Genomic DNA, 16,391 nt, shown 5'->3' with positions numbered 1-16,391 from the left:
ATTAAGGAAGGAATAATTCGAGAATATTAGCCTGAAACAAGTATGATTCTACTGCTAATCACTCCATCTATCCCTGAAACTGCTGTCTTTTACTTAAATGAGGGTGATAAGACTGTCCTTTATAAAAAGGGCAATCTTGAAAATAAATATCAGTAACAAAGATATAGGGAGTTATTTTCTCACCGTCTCATAACACAGAATCAGAAAACAAATACATCTCAATGCCATTAGGAAGAATAAAATCCAACCCTGAGAAAACTGTACTTTTTTTACTCAGCTTATAATTGGACTTAGCCATTAATTTCTCATGGAAGCCAAGAACTTGACAAGGTACAAAAAGGAACTGGATAAATATGCAGACTATGAAAATTATCTATAGAATTATTAATTTTGAGGAACAAAATTAATAATTCTATAGATAATTTGGAAAATATATTAAATTTCATGCTTCATATATTTGGCAACTATAAACTGAGCAGCTTAAACTGACAAAGAATTAATTTGTCAGAATTAATTAACAAAGGTTAATTTGGTCTCTTCAACTAAATAGTTAACTCTAGTGTTGTGGAAATAAAGGAACTTCTGAAAGTAGAACAAAATTTGAATCTTTGGCAATAACTAGCATGAAGAAACTTCCAGTTAAGAGATGTTACACAAACCATTACACATTGTACACATTGCAGTTCTTACTGGCTGTCAGTCTGCCCTGTACTTTTATTAAGTTGATCTTAGCTTGTACAACACCCCCAGGAACCAGATGAACCCTATATCTAGTACACCCTGGTAATTTCAGGACTCAGCAGCCTCTTTAAAGATGTATATATAAGTATTATTCAGTTGTTTACACACACAAATCTTAAAAAGGTGAAGGAATACAAGGCACCACTCAGCAAAGCAGGTCAGAGTTGAGGGTGTGGTTGCAGGTAGGTGGGAGAACACTGAACATCTTTCATTACCAGATTCCTGCAGCATGGTACTGGTCTTCATTTTTCAGACCTGTCAGGTTCCCTCAGGTCCACATGAAGGAGATGTTGTAAAACACAGAGATTCCTAGTCTGGTGCAAAACCACTGAGTAATGATTGCCTGGCTTTTTGACATGGGGAGTTGTGATGAGCCACAGCAGAGCTGGCTGAGCACTGGTTGTTTTAGCAGGTATTGTGCCTTGCTCTCACCTGTCACTGGGTTCAATGCCCAGGAACAGAACTGGGAGGCAACCACAAAGTCAATATTTTGTTTTCTCTAAAGGAAGAAAAGAAGTGAGGAAACTCAGAACCAAACACTCTGCATTGTGTCTTCCACCTATCTTCATGCTTACTAGATGCAAATATTTGGGAATGAAACATGGGAACTATTAAAGGAGAGGCAATGATTGAGAGAAGAAGTTTGATTTCTTGTGAAACTCTCTTTAGAAGAAAAGTAGCTAGAACTAGTTTAATGTTTCATACAGTCATTAACTTCTTTAAAGAGAATCTGCTGGAACAAAGATGCAGCTATTCTAGAGCCTGGCCGAGCATTGTCATTGCATTTAAAACCAAAGTGTGCTTTTAACTTTGCAGCCTGTGATGAAAGAAAGTTGTTGCATCAGTGGGAGTTCCCAGCAATACTCAGTTTCCCAGAGAAGAACTTGCCTTGGGTAATCTCACAGAAAAAGAAAGTGCAATGTGACGGGGTGCCAAGGGCAGTGACAAGCTCATGGCACAAAGTAAGAATCAACTGGGTCCATTGTCTCCAGGAGCCCAAGCGACAAAAAGCATCTTTCAAGAAGCCAGAATTCTCTTGTCCTGCTGGAAAACCAGTTTTGGCCTGTTTTGCTGCTTATTTTAGCTTTGGTCAGAGATGTGAAAAAGCATGGGGTGGTGCTCACTCTTCCTGTGCACCCTCCTGGCAGTTTTTGTGGCAGGGTTTCATTTCACCATGAACACTCCCCAAGGGACAGACACACCGTTCATGGATGCTGGGAATTGCTTGGGACAAGAAATGCCTTGGAAGCAGCCAATGGTGTGTGTGGAAGCAGCCAATGGTGTGTGTGTGTATATCCATTTAAACAAGAATTAAATATCAGAGCATCAAGAAGGCCATTCCCATTTTGTCTTTGATTTGGACTTTGGAGGTATTCTTATAAAAATGAAATTTCTGCAGCATGTTTTCTGAAAGCATCAAAATGTGCTGTGGGATGAAGATATTGCCTTATTTACTCCAGACTCACCTTAACCTTGCCCCAATTCTACACAGTCCTTTTGTATTTTGTTGTTAGAGATGCTAAGCCATTAGTGTGACTATCCTGTTGTACTAACCTGAAATTAATAAATTAAATGTTTATGAATTTGGCTGCACTTCCTTGCTCCTTGAATGTGGACAGTTCAATACAATTTCTAACCTGCACATGCTTGCAGCCTGGGGGCTGTGAGTCATGTTTGCTTTAAAAGAGACTGTACTCCCAGACTGTCACTCACCTGGTTTATTAGAAACAGAGCACTTCAAGAATTATTCTGCCACCTCCTTGCCTCTAAATTTAGCTGGTGTGCGTGGGTCTTAAGCAATTTAGCTAGTCTGAGAAAAGGTCTCATTCCAAATAATCAATTAAAAATCCATCATTTTAAGAACTATGCAGGCCTCAGGCCAAATGCATCTTGGATGTAATACCTTTGACTGTTTAATTACAGCTGCAGATCTTAACTCAGAATGAAATTTCTCGGCACTACCCAGTAGCAAGTCCCGTTCCAAAGAGTGCACTATTTAAGCAGGCATGATGGACAAAGAGCAGCAGCAGAAAATCATCATTATTCCCTGCTTCACGGATGGGAAACTGAAAGACAGATTCAATGATCTGCCAAGGGTCACATAGGAAAAGGACTAATTCATAAATCCCACTACAAGGTCTTAAACCATGAGATTTCCTCTCATTCTTTAATCAATAATAAAACACCACAGATGTCTAAGAATCTAATATCTGCCAAACTGTTCCAAGGTCTATAGGCATGATACAATTAATTTCCATTAAGAGCAATGTGATGTGAGGGCACTCTGTACTGACCAGAAAAGTAGGCCTTGCAGACTTTGCAGTTTTTAAATACTGTTTTAATAGACAATATAAAAATCAGGGATAGTCTCATTAAAATAAAAATATGGGGAAACGGTTGCCAAACCTTTGACCTGAGTCAAAACCAAAGGAACCGATTTAGGAAGTAAACCAATGTTTTATAAGAAATCAGGTCTAGAAAAAGCAGTCTTTAAGTGAAAATATTGATAATGGATTTTTCCTTTCTGAATAAGGATTGTTTCTCAGTGTTGCTTGTGTTGTTGTTTGACCTTTAGGGTTGTACTCAGCCACATTTTTAACTCCTTCCCCCTGCTACTATCACAAAGGATTACCAAGAGACATTCTCAGAGATTCACCAGCCTGAAGGACTCAAATTTCGGGAAAAACACTGAATATCAAAGAACTTGCAACATGATCACAAGCATCAGCAATGCTGAGTTGCATGAGACAACAGCTGCAGGTTACAGGGAAGAAGTTGAGCACTGTTGGAAAAGTTCACCTCACTCAGCCCCCATAAGGCCAATACAGGGAGCTGCCATAAATACCTCAACTCCTTCCATCCAAATCCCTCTGAAGCTTCTTTCATGTATTCCCACAAATGTTATGGTCATGTCTAAATTTTGTGCAAATGCACATTACTGACATTACTGCAAGTGCACAGTTAAGCATATATATCCATTTTTAGGTCTTGTGACAAGTTTGACTTTTATTGTATGCTTTTGAAGCATGTCGCTAAACTGGAACCTGTCACTACTGCTCCACTTAAAAAAATTAAAAAGTACTCATAATATTTTAATATAGCATGCTACACTTAGAGCATTGATATTGCCAAGAAAAAATAGAGAAATTAAACTTGTTTCTTTACAACTGGTCTTAAACCTCCAACATCCCTAGCATGTAAATCAAACTGACAAAATGTTAAGAAAACCTTTGGCTAGCAGATTTTAACCACCATTCTGGAGAAATGTAGAAATTCTGGTTTAACCATTCTTTCTGCAGAAAGACATCACAATACAAGACAGTACAATACAATACAATACAATACAATACAATACAATACTATACTGTAACTATACTATACTATTTGCCTTCCTTGCACTGTTACACAATGAACTTTGATTCTCTAAGAAATTTGCACAGGGAACCACCCACTGTTCTTTGTTAAAATTATTGCACCAAAGTGCAGAATTAAAAACTTGAGTTCACTGCTTTATCAGAGGTGCCAAATTTACTGGCTGACATGGACTAACTAGCTGGAAACTTTGGCCCATCAGTGTTTATTCTGATAAGTTATCACCAGCTGTTGTAGGGTAAAGTTCTTAGGAAACAGATGCCCTTGCTGCTGCTTTCTGCACTTGTGAGAGCTGAGCTGCAGATAGGCCCTACTCATTCAAAATCTACTCTTCTTCATCAACAGGAAAATTCAGGTTTAAAGGAGGTGCCATTACTTGTGACTGCTGTTATTTTTCAAAACAGTGAGAATGAGTGAAATCCTTGTGTGTCACTTCAGCGTATGCAAGCCATGTCCCAAAAATTAGGAAAAAAAGTTGTTGGGTTCCATAGGATTGTGTCTGTTGCAGTGGAAGAGACAAACCAACTACATTTATTTCTGCAAGAATAGTAGTCAAAAAACTTGAATTCAAGTCAGTATAGCTCATTAAGTAATATTTTAGGTGCTTCTGAACATATTGTAAAAGGTCTTGAAACTTTGTAGGTGGCTTGTTTATTCAATAAAATTTAGTGAAGGAAGGAAACTCGCACTGATCCTCATGGCATTAACGGAAAGTCCACAGATTTTAACAGCACCTTCTATGGAAGGCCAACAGCAGAAAGACTGAATTCAGGTAAATCAGGCCACTCTAATGTGCCCTTGACCTCCCTTATGTAGCATTAATATCAATTTATCTGCCTTGTCAAGGGGAGAGCAGAGGGAATACTGAGAGCTAAGAATGAGTGCTAAGAGTCCCTGAACTGGTTTCAAAAGTAGAGAGGGCACAGTTTCAGGGAGGCTTTTCAGAGGCTAAAAATGAGATGGTGCACCTGAAATTTCAGAATTAAATGACTGAATTAACTTCATGAAAGTTTTAAAGAAAACGTGAATGAAATGTATTGGTGAAAATATACAAAAGCTAAGAATATCAGGCTAGAATTTGCCCTTGGCTTGGAAGGTTATGCAGGGCAGCTAAAAGGGCTCATTTATGCCTCTGACCAGCTCTTTGTTTTGGCTGCTCTGGACTGGGAAGGCAATGAATAGTCTGAGGGTGTCATGCAGTGCAATATTAACAGCTGGAAAAAAAATGGTAAATGGATGGAAAAACTCTACACTTCCAAACCAAGGATAATCACTTAACTCTGTTAAAAGTTAATTCAATATGTTATAAAGTTCAGGGATAAATCCTGCAGTCTTGCCAGGAGGAACAGTCAGTTCCACTGCAAGGAAAAGACAGAATTTGGCTTCCATCCTTCATCTGAAGCTTCATCTTTGAAAGGCTTCTCTGACCTCCTCTTGTAGAGCATTCAGGTCAGTCCTGAGGTAAGAGTCCAGGCTGTGATCTACTTACTCTGGGATAGTTTTGCCAGGACAGTATGGCATGCACTGGGAGGAGGTGGCATGTCAGAGATCTTTGCTTTGATCTTTTCTGAGGATACAGTCAAACACATTTCTCCAGCTCTCTTCAACCTGTAATACCATGAAAGTCCTTGACTCTGCTTCCCAAGAAAGTTATTTTTCTTGTATTAAGACAGTTAATGCTACCATTGGAGACCAACATTGCCTTTTGCAAACAGGCACCCGTGTGGAAATTAGGAAAGGCTGAAAAGCACCAACAGTTCAATCCTAAAATCTTGGTGCAGCGACCAGGGTGGGAAGCCAATCTTCCAAAGAAAGTGGAAAAATCCTGCTGTTCTTAAAGTGGGAAGATGCTCCCTTTTCTTTTATGAGCCCTTTCTCATTGCTGGACAGCTCCTGCACTCATTCTGTACATACGCATATGTTGATGATTCACTAGAGCTGCTGTCAAGGACACATCTTCCCCTCAGCTTCAGTACACCCAAATATATAGTAAATGCCTTCTCCCATAGGAAACTGTCTCATTCCTGCTGGAAGAAGGAAAGGTTACTGCTGTGCCATCCCTCCCATGTGAGGAGGCACAGACTGGGCTTTTCATGGCTCAGAAAAGCAGTTTTGCACCACGAGGAAGCGACCTGCCTCAGATCTGTAACATCTCACGTTGTGAGGACTTCCCTCCAATTCTCAGTTCAACACTCCTTGTCAGACTGCTGCAGATGGGAATATAAAAGGGCTGAATTCAAGGTCTTTCCCTGCTGCATGGTAAAAAGAGGCTCTGTTCCTCCTGCTTGCCTTCACCCCAGGCAAGGCCCTGCAGAAGGGCACAAGGAAGCATTTCAGAGCTCCTGTGTGCAGTGCACACAGGTAAGAAAAACCTGGCCTAAGCATGAAAAGACAGATTATAGCAAGGAAAAAACAACAACCCAACAAAAACTTGCACAGCTCCCAGAATTATGTTATTGAGGATGCTATTTGTCATCTGCTGTATAACAGAGCACACATTTTGAAACAGGCTGGCAATTCCATTTCATTCACTCTTCTCTTTCCTATTCCACAAGTGTCATTGAAGGTAAGGAGCAAAGTCACCCTCTTCATGAATTTCTCATACTGAAATGCTCTCCTGAGGATTGTTATCCTGCTGCTATGTGATCTAGTCTGGAAGGCTGCATGTACCAAATTAAAGAGGAGTCTATGAATCAAAGCTGAGAGACTTGGTGCTGAGATATTTAATGAGCACAAGAGCACATGAGGCCCAGTCCTGCTCCCACAGAAATGAGCAGCAAGGGTCTGATTCTGATTTTGCTGATCCAGCTATAAATCAAGAGCAACTTCACTGAAGTACACAGGAGTAAAAAGTGAACAAGCAGTCTTTCAGCCACTAAATTCCCAACATATCATACACTGTATTTTGTACAAAACAGTGTCACAGCTTGACTTTCCCTGCATGGCCATCCTGGGACAAAATGGTGAGGATATATTCAAAGTGTGTCTTAAGAAAAAAAACAGTTATGATCCAGCAGAGGAGTGGGCTAGCAGAGCCCACTGAGCCCCCACCAACTGCCCAGATGAATTAAAAAGAAACAGGGAGCTTCTTGGAGTCTAAACTAAGCAAGGGTACTTCTCTTCCCCTGCTGTACTTCAGATCCTCCTGAGTCCTGAGCTGGAGGCAGATTTTGATGACCAGATACCTGTTAAGAGATTAAATAAAATTTTATGTGTTTGTGAGCACTCTTTATTCAAGCAATATTGACAGTGCAGCTGAAAATCCCTCTTTATTTTGAGACAAAACAACAGAGAGCATCAAGCTAAGCCACAATGTGTTGCAGCAGCCAAAAGATTTTCACCAGGACCAGTTAGAATTGCAATGGCAATAGCAAATTAATTACTTGCAGCACAGTCTAACAGAGAAACACTGGTTATATTGGCTTGGAGGGGGAAAAATATAATTGGAATTTTTGTTAAGGCATGGTATTCATCAGAATAGCAAGGCTGAAGCTTTGAGAAAGAAAATTGCCCATATTCACCAGAGGAATGTATGATTTTATGATGTTCTTCATAAACAGAATTGTACCAAAGAAGATCATCACTACTGAAGAGAATAATTGCACCCCTATCTTATCATCTTTTTATCTTTTTAATGAGAATTGCCTGACAAAGAACCATGCACTGGGTCACAACACTGCCCAGAGAGGATTTGTGTTTGAGTAGTGACTGAGTATGCATTTATAGCCTATTATTACTGGGCATTATAAGGGCCACTAAATGAAAAATGGTCCCTGTCCCAATTAACTTTTAAATCAATTACACAACTCCTTTTTTTCTACAAGCTAAAGCATGGAGTAAGACACAGACTCTCGTCTTGCTGCTGTGGCTTGTTTGTTTTTATTTCCCATCCCAGGGCCTTAGGGAGTGTTTCTGCTAAGTATTTCTGCAGCTGTTCAAAAGCTATCTTACTGCACAATACAGTATCTGAGTAATTGTCTCGGGTGACTGTTAAAGTCTGCTGCTGCCCCATAAAACCATGAGGAGTAATCTTGCACCATGGCAGAAAATATCCAAGAGCCAACCCTGCAGAGTGTCATTTCTGTTAGGAGACAGCAACTGAGTGGAGATTCAGAAAGGCAGAGGGAGCACAGGGAAGGTTCTGGACCTTAAATTGTTTTTTTCCTTGCTGACTAAGCAAAGCTGCTGTTTGTTAAATATTGAATTGTCTGTATTCATCCCTGGCCAACTGAAGTCAATGGAGACATGGAGGAGGACTTTAACCTGTTACACATGGAATGTTTGTCTTCCCCTTTGCCTCTCTTTCTCTCCTTAAAGACTTTTATACACTGCACTAAAGTAAGCACTTTACAGCCTAATGTATGCTAATACAGTTTCATTGTGGTTGGTTGGGCTTTTGGGAATAAAATGAGCCGGTCCCAAATAATTTTGCTGACTCTAAACCTGGCTCTGTACAGAAAGCTGGAGGAGGGGAGATTACCAATAAAAATAGCTGTGCTACCTGGGGAAGCTCTACATACTGCAAAGGTACTGTTAGAGTAAGCCCTATAATTGCAGATAATTGATTTTTCAAAACAGTGACATTTGCCTCACACTGACTACACAGCCTGCCTCAACCCTTATGTAGGAACAACTCACACACAAATGTGACTCCTAGGCAAGCACCCTCTAGGCACTCTGTTCTAACTTTGCAAGATCTACTCACTTTGCATTCACTACACAGCTCCTTTCAATCTGGGAGCTGGACACAGCTGAAAGCAGAAATCTCCTGCCTTCCTTTCCTGCAGGATGAAAACACACACCCCAAATTTGGGGGGCATATTTCTTCCCCCCACATCCTCTGATGCAGAACTTCCACTGAATCCCGTGTGCAGTCCACCAAATAGTGATACCTGCCTGTTGGAAGGACAACTGATTGCTACTGATCAGTATTTTGCTTACATGGAACATTTAATTCTTTCAGAGAGTTACTCCTCAAAAATAACCATCTGGGCAATAACTTAGCCTATTGACATTCAACTGTGATACAAATCCAGTCAAGTCTAACAGAAACCAAAGGTTCACACTATCCTAGAATGGCACAGAAACCTCATGAGAAGATGAGCTTGCTTCAATCCACAGGGCCCAGCTCTCACTGCCTTACATAAACAGGTACATCATAGGTACATCTACACAAGTAGTACAATGTAGAATCTGGGAGAGCTTCAGAAACTTTACCAATTTATCTATAGACATACAAGGTCTGTCTGTTTACAGGTATTTCCAGTACAGTAATTTCACTACTATAAGGCACACCCTTTTGACTAAAATTTTCCCCCGAACCCGGAAGTGTGCCTTATAGTCCGGTGCGCCTTATCTGATGGACTAAGTTCGGAAATTTGCAAACCCGGAAGTGAGAGCTGCGAGCCGCAGGGCAAGCTGGCAGGGCCACGGCTGCTGGGTGGAGGCGGGGACACGGGGCTGCAGCTGCCGGGAGGAGGCGGGGCCGAAGGGCCGGGACTGCCGGGTGCCCATGGGGCCAGGACTGCTGGCTGCATGCGGGGCCGGGGCTGTTGACTGGAGGCAGGGCCGCGGGACCAGGGCCGCTGGGTGGAGGCGAGGCTGGGGCTGCTGGGTGCCTTCGGGACCGGGGCTTCCAGGTGCCTGCAGGGCCGCGGGACCGGGGCTTCCAGGTGCCTGCGGGACCGGGGCTTCCGGGTGCCTGCGGGGCCGCACACCAGGGCTGCTGGGTGCCTGCCCGACCGGGGCTGCTGGGTGCCCGCGGGGCACGGGACAGGGGCTGCTGGGTGCCTGCAGAACCAGGGCTTCCGGGTGCCTGCAGGACCGGGGCTTCCGGGTGCCTGCGGGGCCACGGGACCGAGGCTGCTGGGTGCCCGCGGGGCCACGGGACCGGGGCTCCTGGGTGCCTGCCCGACCGGGGCTGCTGGGTGCCTGCGGGGCCGCACACCGGGGCTGCTGGGTGCCTGCCTGACCGGGGCTGCTGGGTGCCCGCGGGGCCACGGGACAGGGGCTGCTGGGTGCCTTCAGAACCGGGGCTTCCGGGTGCCTGCGGGACCGGGGCTTCCAGATGCCTGCGGGGCCACGGGACCGAGGCTGCTGGGTGCCCGCAGGGCCACGAGACTGAGGCTTCCAGGTGCCCGTGGGACCGGGGCTTCCGGGTGCCCGCGGTGCCACAGGACACGGGCTGTTGGGTGGAGGCAAGGCCGGGGCTTCCAGGTGCCCACGGGGCTGGGGCCACTGGTTGTTCGCGGGACTGGGGCTGCTGGCTGGAGGCGGCGCTGGGCCTTCCGGATGCCTGCGGGAACGGGGGGGGCCGCTGGGTGCCCGCGGGGCTGCGGCCACTGGGTGCCTGCAGGACCCGGGCCGCTGGGTGCCTGCGGGGCTGCGAGGCCGGGGCTCCTGGCTGGAGGCGGAGTCGGGGCTGCCGGGTGGAGGCGGGGCCTCGGCCAGCAAACATGCAGGGGAGCTGGGGGCGGAGCCTCGCTGCAAAAAAATAGTGCGCCCTATAGTCCGGTGCGCCTTATCTGATCTACAAAGTTGCAAATTTTGCCGACTCCTGGGGGTGCGCCTTATAGTCCGGTGCGCCTTATGGTCGTGAAATTACTGTAACTGTAAAGCTTTTGCTGGTTTATTTAAAGAGACATCTTGTCTGCAGAGGTAAGTTAGAAACTTCTTGCTAGTTACTTTTTATCATCTCTGTCTTCTCAGTAGCTCACTCAAGCCTTCTGTGTGCAGTTGGAGTGTCACTGTGGCAAGAAATCTTCCAGTCTGGTCTCCAGCTTTAAAATTTCCTTGTGTCTCTGGAGCAGAGAAGTAGTAAACCCCACTGGGCTCTTATATAAATGATCAAAACCTCCATGTCTTAAAAATAATTTTGCTCTCTGCACTCTGTCATTTCAATCTGTGAAGTGAAATTTGAAAAGCATTATGCTTTTATAGTGAATACTTTCTCCTTCTGCTACTTCAGTGTTATTTTAAAGGATCAGATTTTGTTCTGTGAGGTCTCTGTAATAATGTTTAACAAATAACCCTCTCATTGCATTAGTTTAAAAGAAAGTTACTATGGTGGCTGCAAAATCTGTTTTGTGGGCATATATCATCTTTCTTATATCCTCTAATGGTAATAATATCTTGCTTTCCCAACCAAAACAATTGTGCAGCTCAAATAGCATCACAAAAGCTGAGTGAAGCTTTCCCCCTTCAGTTTAGCATGTGGCTTTAAACACATCACCTAAGCACACATGCATTACTGCCAGCTGCAAAGGTGGTTCTGTGCTGCAGACTTATCTTCAGAAACAACACGGCTGTTGCAGGATTCTTATGCAGTCAAAAAGGAATCAAGGCCAAAAAAAAAGGTATAGACCTACTAAAAAGGTTTTCCTATATGCCTGCCAATCCCTTCTGAGTTGTTCCTCAAGTGGGACATCAAGCTGGTAGGGCTCAGATTCCTGTGTTCTACTGTTTCTCATGATTGCTCTGCACCTGACTTTTGATCTGAAGATTTCAAAAGCTTTCGATGATAATGATCAGTAATGAGCTTTGTGGGGTCTCTGCACAATGTATAAATGATGTATAACTGGGCATATAGCCAGCAGAGGTAACCACTCACTCCTGAGCTTTGTGGAGTTTGGATCTTTTTCTCTCACTGCCTGTTGGTCACTACCCACTGTGGCTGGTCACTTCAATCATTTATTACAGTTTCTGTCTCACAAGTGAGCATCTGGAATTCTGAAAAAAAATGGCAAATTCCAGTACTGAGAACTGCTGTCCTCTAAACATTGGCAAGGACAAAAGATTGGATGGACACTGCTCTTTTGGTGTTAGAAGCTCCACCAAAAGGCAATTTATGCCAGAGAAGCCTTCACTCAACTATACCCAGCAGGAAGCATTCCCAACAGAACAATGATCCTTTCTTGCTGTTTTTGAAGCAGCTCCCCAAAGAAACCAGATAGCAGCTTGAGATCTTATGAGGAAGTGTGTGAATCACAGCAAAATTACCTAGGTGACGACATTTGATATAGTGAGAGTGCTTCCTAACCAGAAGATGCAGGTTTTAATAGAGTAGCACAAAAAATGACTCTCTTCCATCATGCTAAACGTTTTTGTAACACTTTCTTGTGGTATTTAAACAGCATTTCAGATTTTAAGTTAAAATATGAATTGGATCTTAGTGTTCACGTTGTGTTTTACTCTGTAAAGCACTGGTTTATTTCATGAAGCAGGCATAATTTGCCAGTTCTACTTGATGAAAAAACTGATTTATGTTATCAAGGGAGTGGTGAATAAGAGCTTGAGGTGTGGTGAAAATGTACTGTTGCTACCTTCTTTTACCACTCTAACTATGGTGAATAAAAGGAGCCAGAGAAGGAGAACAGGACAGAACAAGTCTGATCAATACTTGCCTCTCTTTGCCCTCCCTGCAGTTAAAAGAGAATGACTGCACTTATCTGACCTTCTTGGGGAGTATCCATTCCTTGCTGGAGGTTAAATGAAAACTCTTTTATTCTTACTTTTATGCTGACCCTAAACTCATGTCCTGATTCTACTGTCTCGGGCTACATGATAGTTCTTCAAGTCGATGGGAAAATTGTCATGAAAAAGTGTTGCTGACATGAATGAGCTTTGTAAGATCAAGCCTTTCATGATCAGATAACCCTGGGCTCTGGCTTATATGGCATCCCTGATTTACAAGAGTATTCCCATTAGCATCTGAGGGACAATTCACATGAGTGAGAACTGTGGGAATGGGCCCCTAAGGAACAACTATCACCAAAATTATGTGTCCAACCTCACTCAGATCACAGCAGTTCCAAACGTTTCTACAGGCACTTTATGCTGTAGAGAGGAAAATAGACCTTGGGCACAAGTTCACTTCTGCTTTACAGACTACAGCCCCACTTTGGAGCTCTTCTTACTCTCCTGCCCTCAGAGGTCTTCCCTCTAAGAACCTGAACCTTTTAAGTGCTTCAGGGTCTGCAAGAAATCTTGGCTTCTCTCATTTCGTTCTTTTTCCCTCCTCTGCCTTTCTTTTTTCCACACTATATTTCTGTCTTGCTTTTATTTTCTTTTTTTTTGTAATTCTCCTTTTATTTTTCGTTTTCTCAATTTTAAAAAAAAATTTTCATTTAAAAATACCTTTTAGTTCTCCTTTTATCTTTTTCCTTCTCATTCTTTTATCTTCTGTTGCCTTCTCCTTCTGTTTTTAAAAATATTTTCTCTCTTTTCTATTTTTCCCTACCTTTTTTTTCCCAAAATTCTTTCTCTTTTCTCCTTCTTTCTTCTTTTTCATCTTTTCCTATCCTTCTTCCTTCTTCCTAATATTCTTTCACAGAATTAGGGGTATTCAAAGAGGGTAGAAAAAAAATTAACAAGGTGTTTGCCTCAAAATTCAATGGCTGGGAGTATAGCAGCTTTGCCAGTTTAAGAAGTGCTTTTTAAAATCACATAAATCAATCTGAATTTCCAGAATCTGGAAAACCGAAATGTAAAATCCAAAGGAAAGCATGGAAATAATAGAATTTCTACATGCATTTATGCTTCTTTTTTATATCCTACTTACAATGAATGAAAATCACATTTTTCCTGGCTTTCTGTTGTTCTCAAGTGTAGTTCTGAAAACTTGTTTAAATCAATTACCAGCTTTTCTTCTCAAGTATAATACTGTGTGTTTAAATAGGTTTGCCTGCTTTTTAGACTGACTGCGAGTGAGGATTAGAATGCCAAACAAACAAAAAGGTGGTAATAGAAGATAATTACAGTTTTATTTCAGTTGCACCATGTGATTATGATATGTGTTAGGTGTGGTTAGAGAACTATGAAGATACAGTTCTTGCCTTGAACTAAGGCAAGAGCTGCAGAAACTCTTCCATGTTTTTTGAAATAAATCCATTCCCTGGGATGGATCCATGCTCCTGCAAGTTTTTTTGTTGACTTCAGCAGAAATATTGTTCGTTGTGTTCTTAGTGAGAGTGGAGGTTGTTGAACTCAACTCCTACCAACATTTCAGAACAGTTCTGATACTACAGTTCTTGCTCAAATGAGTTTTGTTGTGTTTTATAATTTTAATAAGAGTAACACAGGAATTTGACATGACAGGACATGATGCACAGAAGTAACATCAGTGAACACTGAATATATGCACCTAAGAGTAGAGATTTTCTGTAAGAATGCAGCTTTAAAAACTCTATCCCTTCCTGACTGTGTACACATCTTTAGGATTAGTTTTGAAACCTTCGCTGGGCATCTGAGTACATTTTTCTCTGTATTCCTCAGTCTTGCTTAGCACGAGCTGCTCAGTCACAAGCACTGCTCCTGTTGCTGAGGAGTGCTGAGGGAATAGCATCATTCTCCCTGAAACACCACTGGGAAGCTCAGACACTAGCTTCCCTCTGTCCAGCACTTTGCAGCACACTGGTAGAAATCTGTAGCCAGCTACAGAGTTCCTTAATTTTGTGAAAAACGATGTTCACACTCCTGGTAAATTTTAAACTGTTTAATAAAAGACAATGAGAGACAAACAATAAAGCAAAAGGTTATATGGCCAGGTGATTGACATTCAGCCAAGAGCACATCCTAACTCAGAAAACACTTCTTTAAATACATTAACACGTTGCATATTCATAGATCTTCATGCATTATTCAAAATCATTCCCCCCCAACCTGTAAAGCAACATTTTTTTATTTCTCCTTGTGGCTCCAGGTACTCCTTGATAAGATGAATAAATTCATTCCCTGGGGTTCTGGTGTCCGATAATCCAAGAATATGAAGAATTTCCTGATTCTCTGAGTTAGTTACATGAACAAAAGCTTTTTATATCATCATGTTAAAATAGTCCAAGAAATATATTTATTTATCACACTACTATTTCTAAGTTTTATTAACAGCAGAACTGAAAGAAACTATATTCATACAGTAAAGTTTTCCAACGTTATACATACAGCATTCATTTTAATATTTGTGAAAAACCAATAATATAATATGTACTTATAACAATTTTCTTTCTCACTTTGCAAAGCATCATTATACATATCTATTGGAACAGTGCTGATGGATTGGTGATACAAGCACGTTTAATTTTCTTGCCCTTTGGCAGAAGTTAAAGCCCACCAGAATAAAGGAGGGGACAAAACACTGCGACTTTTAGGTAAAGCTTTGAGTCCTCTCGGGAATTTGCATGATCGCTGGACTTGGCTGACACTATGACCACAGCCTGTCTGAGCCACAGCCTTTGGTTTCCACTGGGAGGAATGATGAATTTTATACACAAGCTGTGGGTCTGCTGGTATATAAGTCCAGCACTGAGAGGTAGAACAAACAATGGGATAGTGAATTGGTGAATAGAAAAAGATATTTGCCTTTATAAACAAACTGTAGGTTTGCTGATTAATGAAATGGGATATTGAAAGATGAAAGAAGCAATAGGGGAAAACCATGAATTCTATAAGAATTAAAAATTAAGAAGGAGGGTGTACATTAGAAGAGGGGAATCTCAGGTATCAGGTGTTTGGGAAGTCTGTGCCTCTCAAGTACCTCAGCAATGGGGAAAGAGAGAGGGAAATGCGGCCGGGAAATTGAGATGAAAAGGGAGGCTGCATCCTCCAAAGATTGGAGAGATCACTGGGCAATGGCCCATTATGGGGAATGCTCCCTTTATTCGACTAAAGCAAAAAGCACTCCTCTGTCTCCGTTTTGTACATAAACCTCTGGTGCTTGTAGATTAATCTACCTGACACCCCTGTCCAAGGCCTTCAGACAGCAGGGCTTTTGCTCGCTCGTCCCCACACGTTCTCCTGTCCCTTCCGGGTTTTCCGCGCTCTGGGCCGCACTCGGGGCTCCGTGAGGGCGGCCCGGGCAGGACCCGCCCCCGCGGCCGGCGGGGCGAGGCGGGGCCGGGCCGGGCCGAGCTGCAGTGTCCGCAGGGGAGCGCCGGGGTTCGGATCGTCGCGGGCACGGCCGAGGTGCGGGCACGGGCGGCGGGGCCCGGCGGCCAAACCCGCCGCGGGTGCGGAGGGCGGTGCGGGAGCGCCGTGTGAGGGGGACTTGAGATGGCGGCGTCTCGCGCGGGCCGGGTCGGGAATCAGGAGCTGGATGGGGAGAGGACTGGGCCGGGGATCAGCAGCTGGATGGGGAGCAGAGCGTGCGGGCAGAGCAGACTTCTGGGGAAGTCGCGTTTGAAAGGCGCACGAAGGAGCGGCCCCGGTGATGCCGTGGCTGCCCGGGACACGGGGGAGGGTCCGGGCCCGGCCGCCTCTCCGAGCGCCCATAGCGGGGTTGCACA

At 43.3% G+C, this 16,391-nt stretch overlaps 1 protein-coding gene across 1 annotated transcript in view; it reads left to right on the top strand.

Moving 5' to 3' along the window:
- The first annotated feature begins 16,158 nt into the window (after nt 1-16,158).
- Nucleotides 16,159-16,391, top strand: part of LOC116995639 (deoxyribose-phosphate aldolase-like) — a 27,321-nt gene continuing 27,088 nt past the window's right edge. The window contains 1 exon segment of the mRNA XM_033058495.1: nt 16,159-16,345. Coding sequence (XP_032914386.1) covers nt 16,159-16,345 — 187 coding nt within the window.

The sequence above is a fragment of the Catharus ustulatus genome, chromosome 4, assembly GCF_009819885.2.
Source record: "Catharus ustulatus isolate bCatUst1 chromosome 4, bCatUst1.pri.v2, whole genome shotgun sequence".
Taxonomy (NCBI): Eukaryota; Metazoa; Chordata; class Aves; order Passeriformes; family Turdidae; genus Catharus; species Catharus ustulatus.
This window is presented reverse-complemented; position numbering and strand designations above follow the sequence as displayed.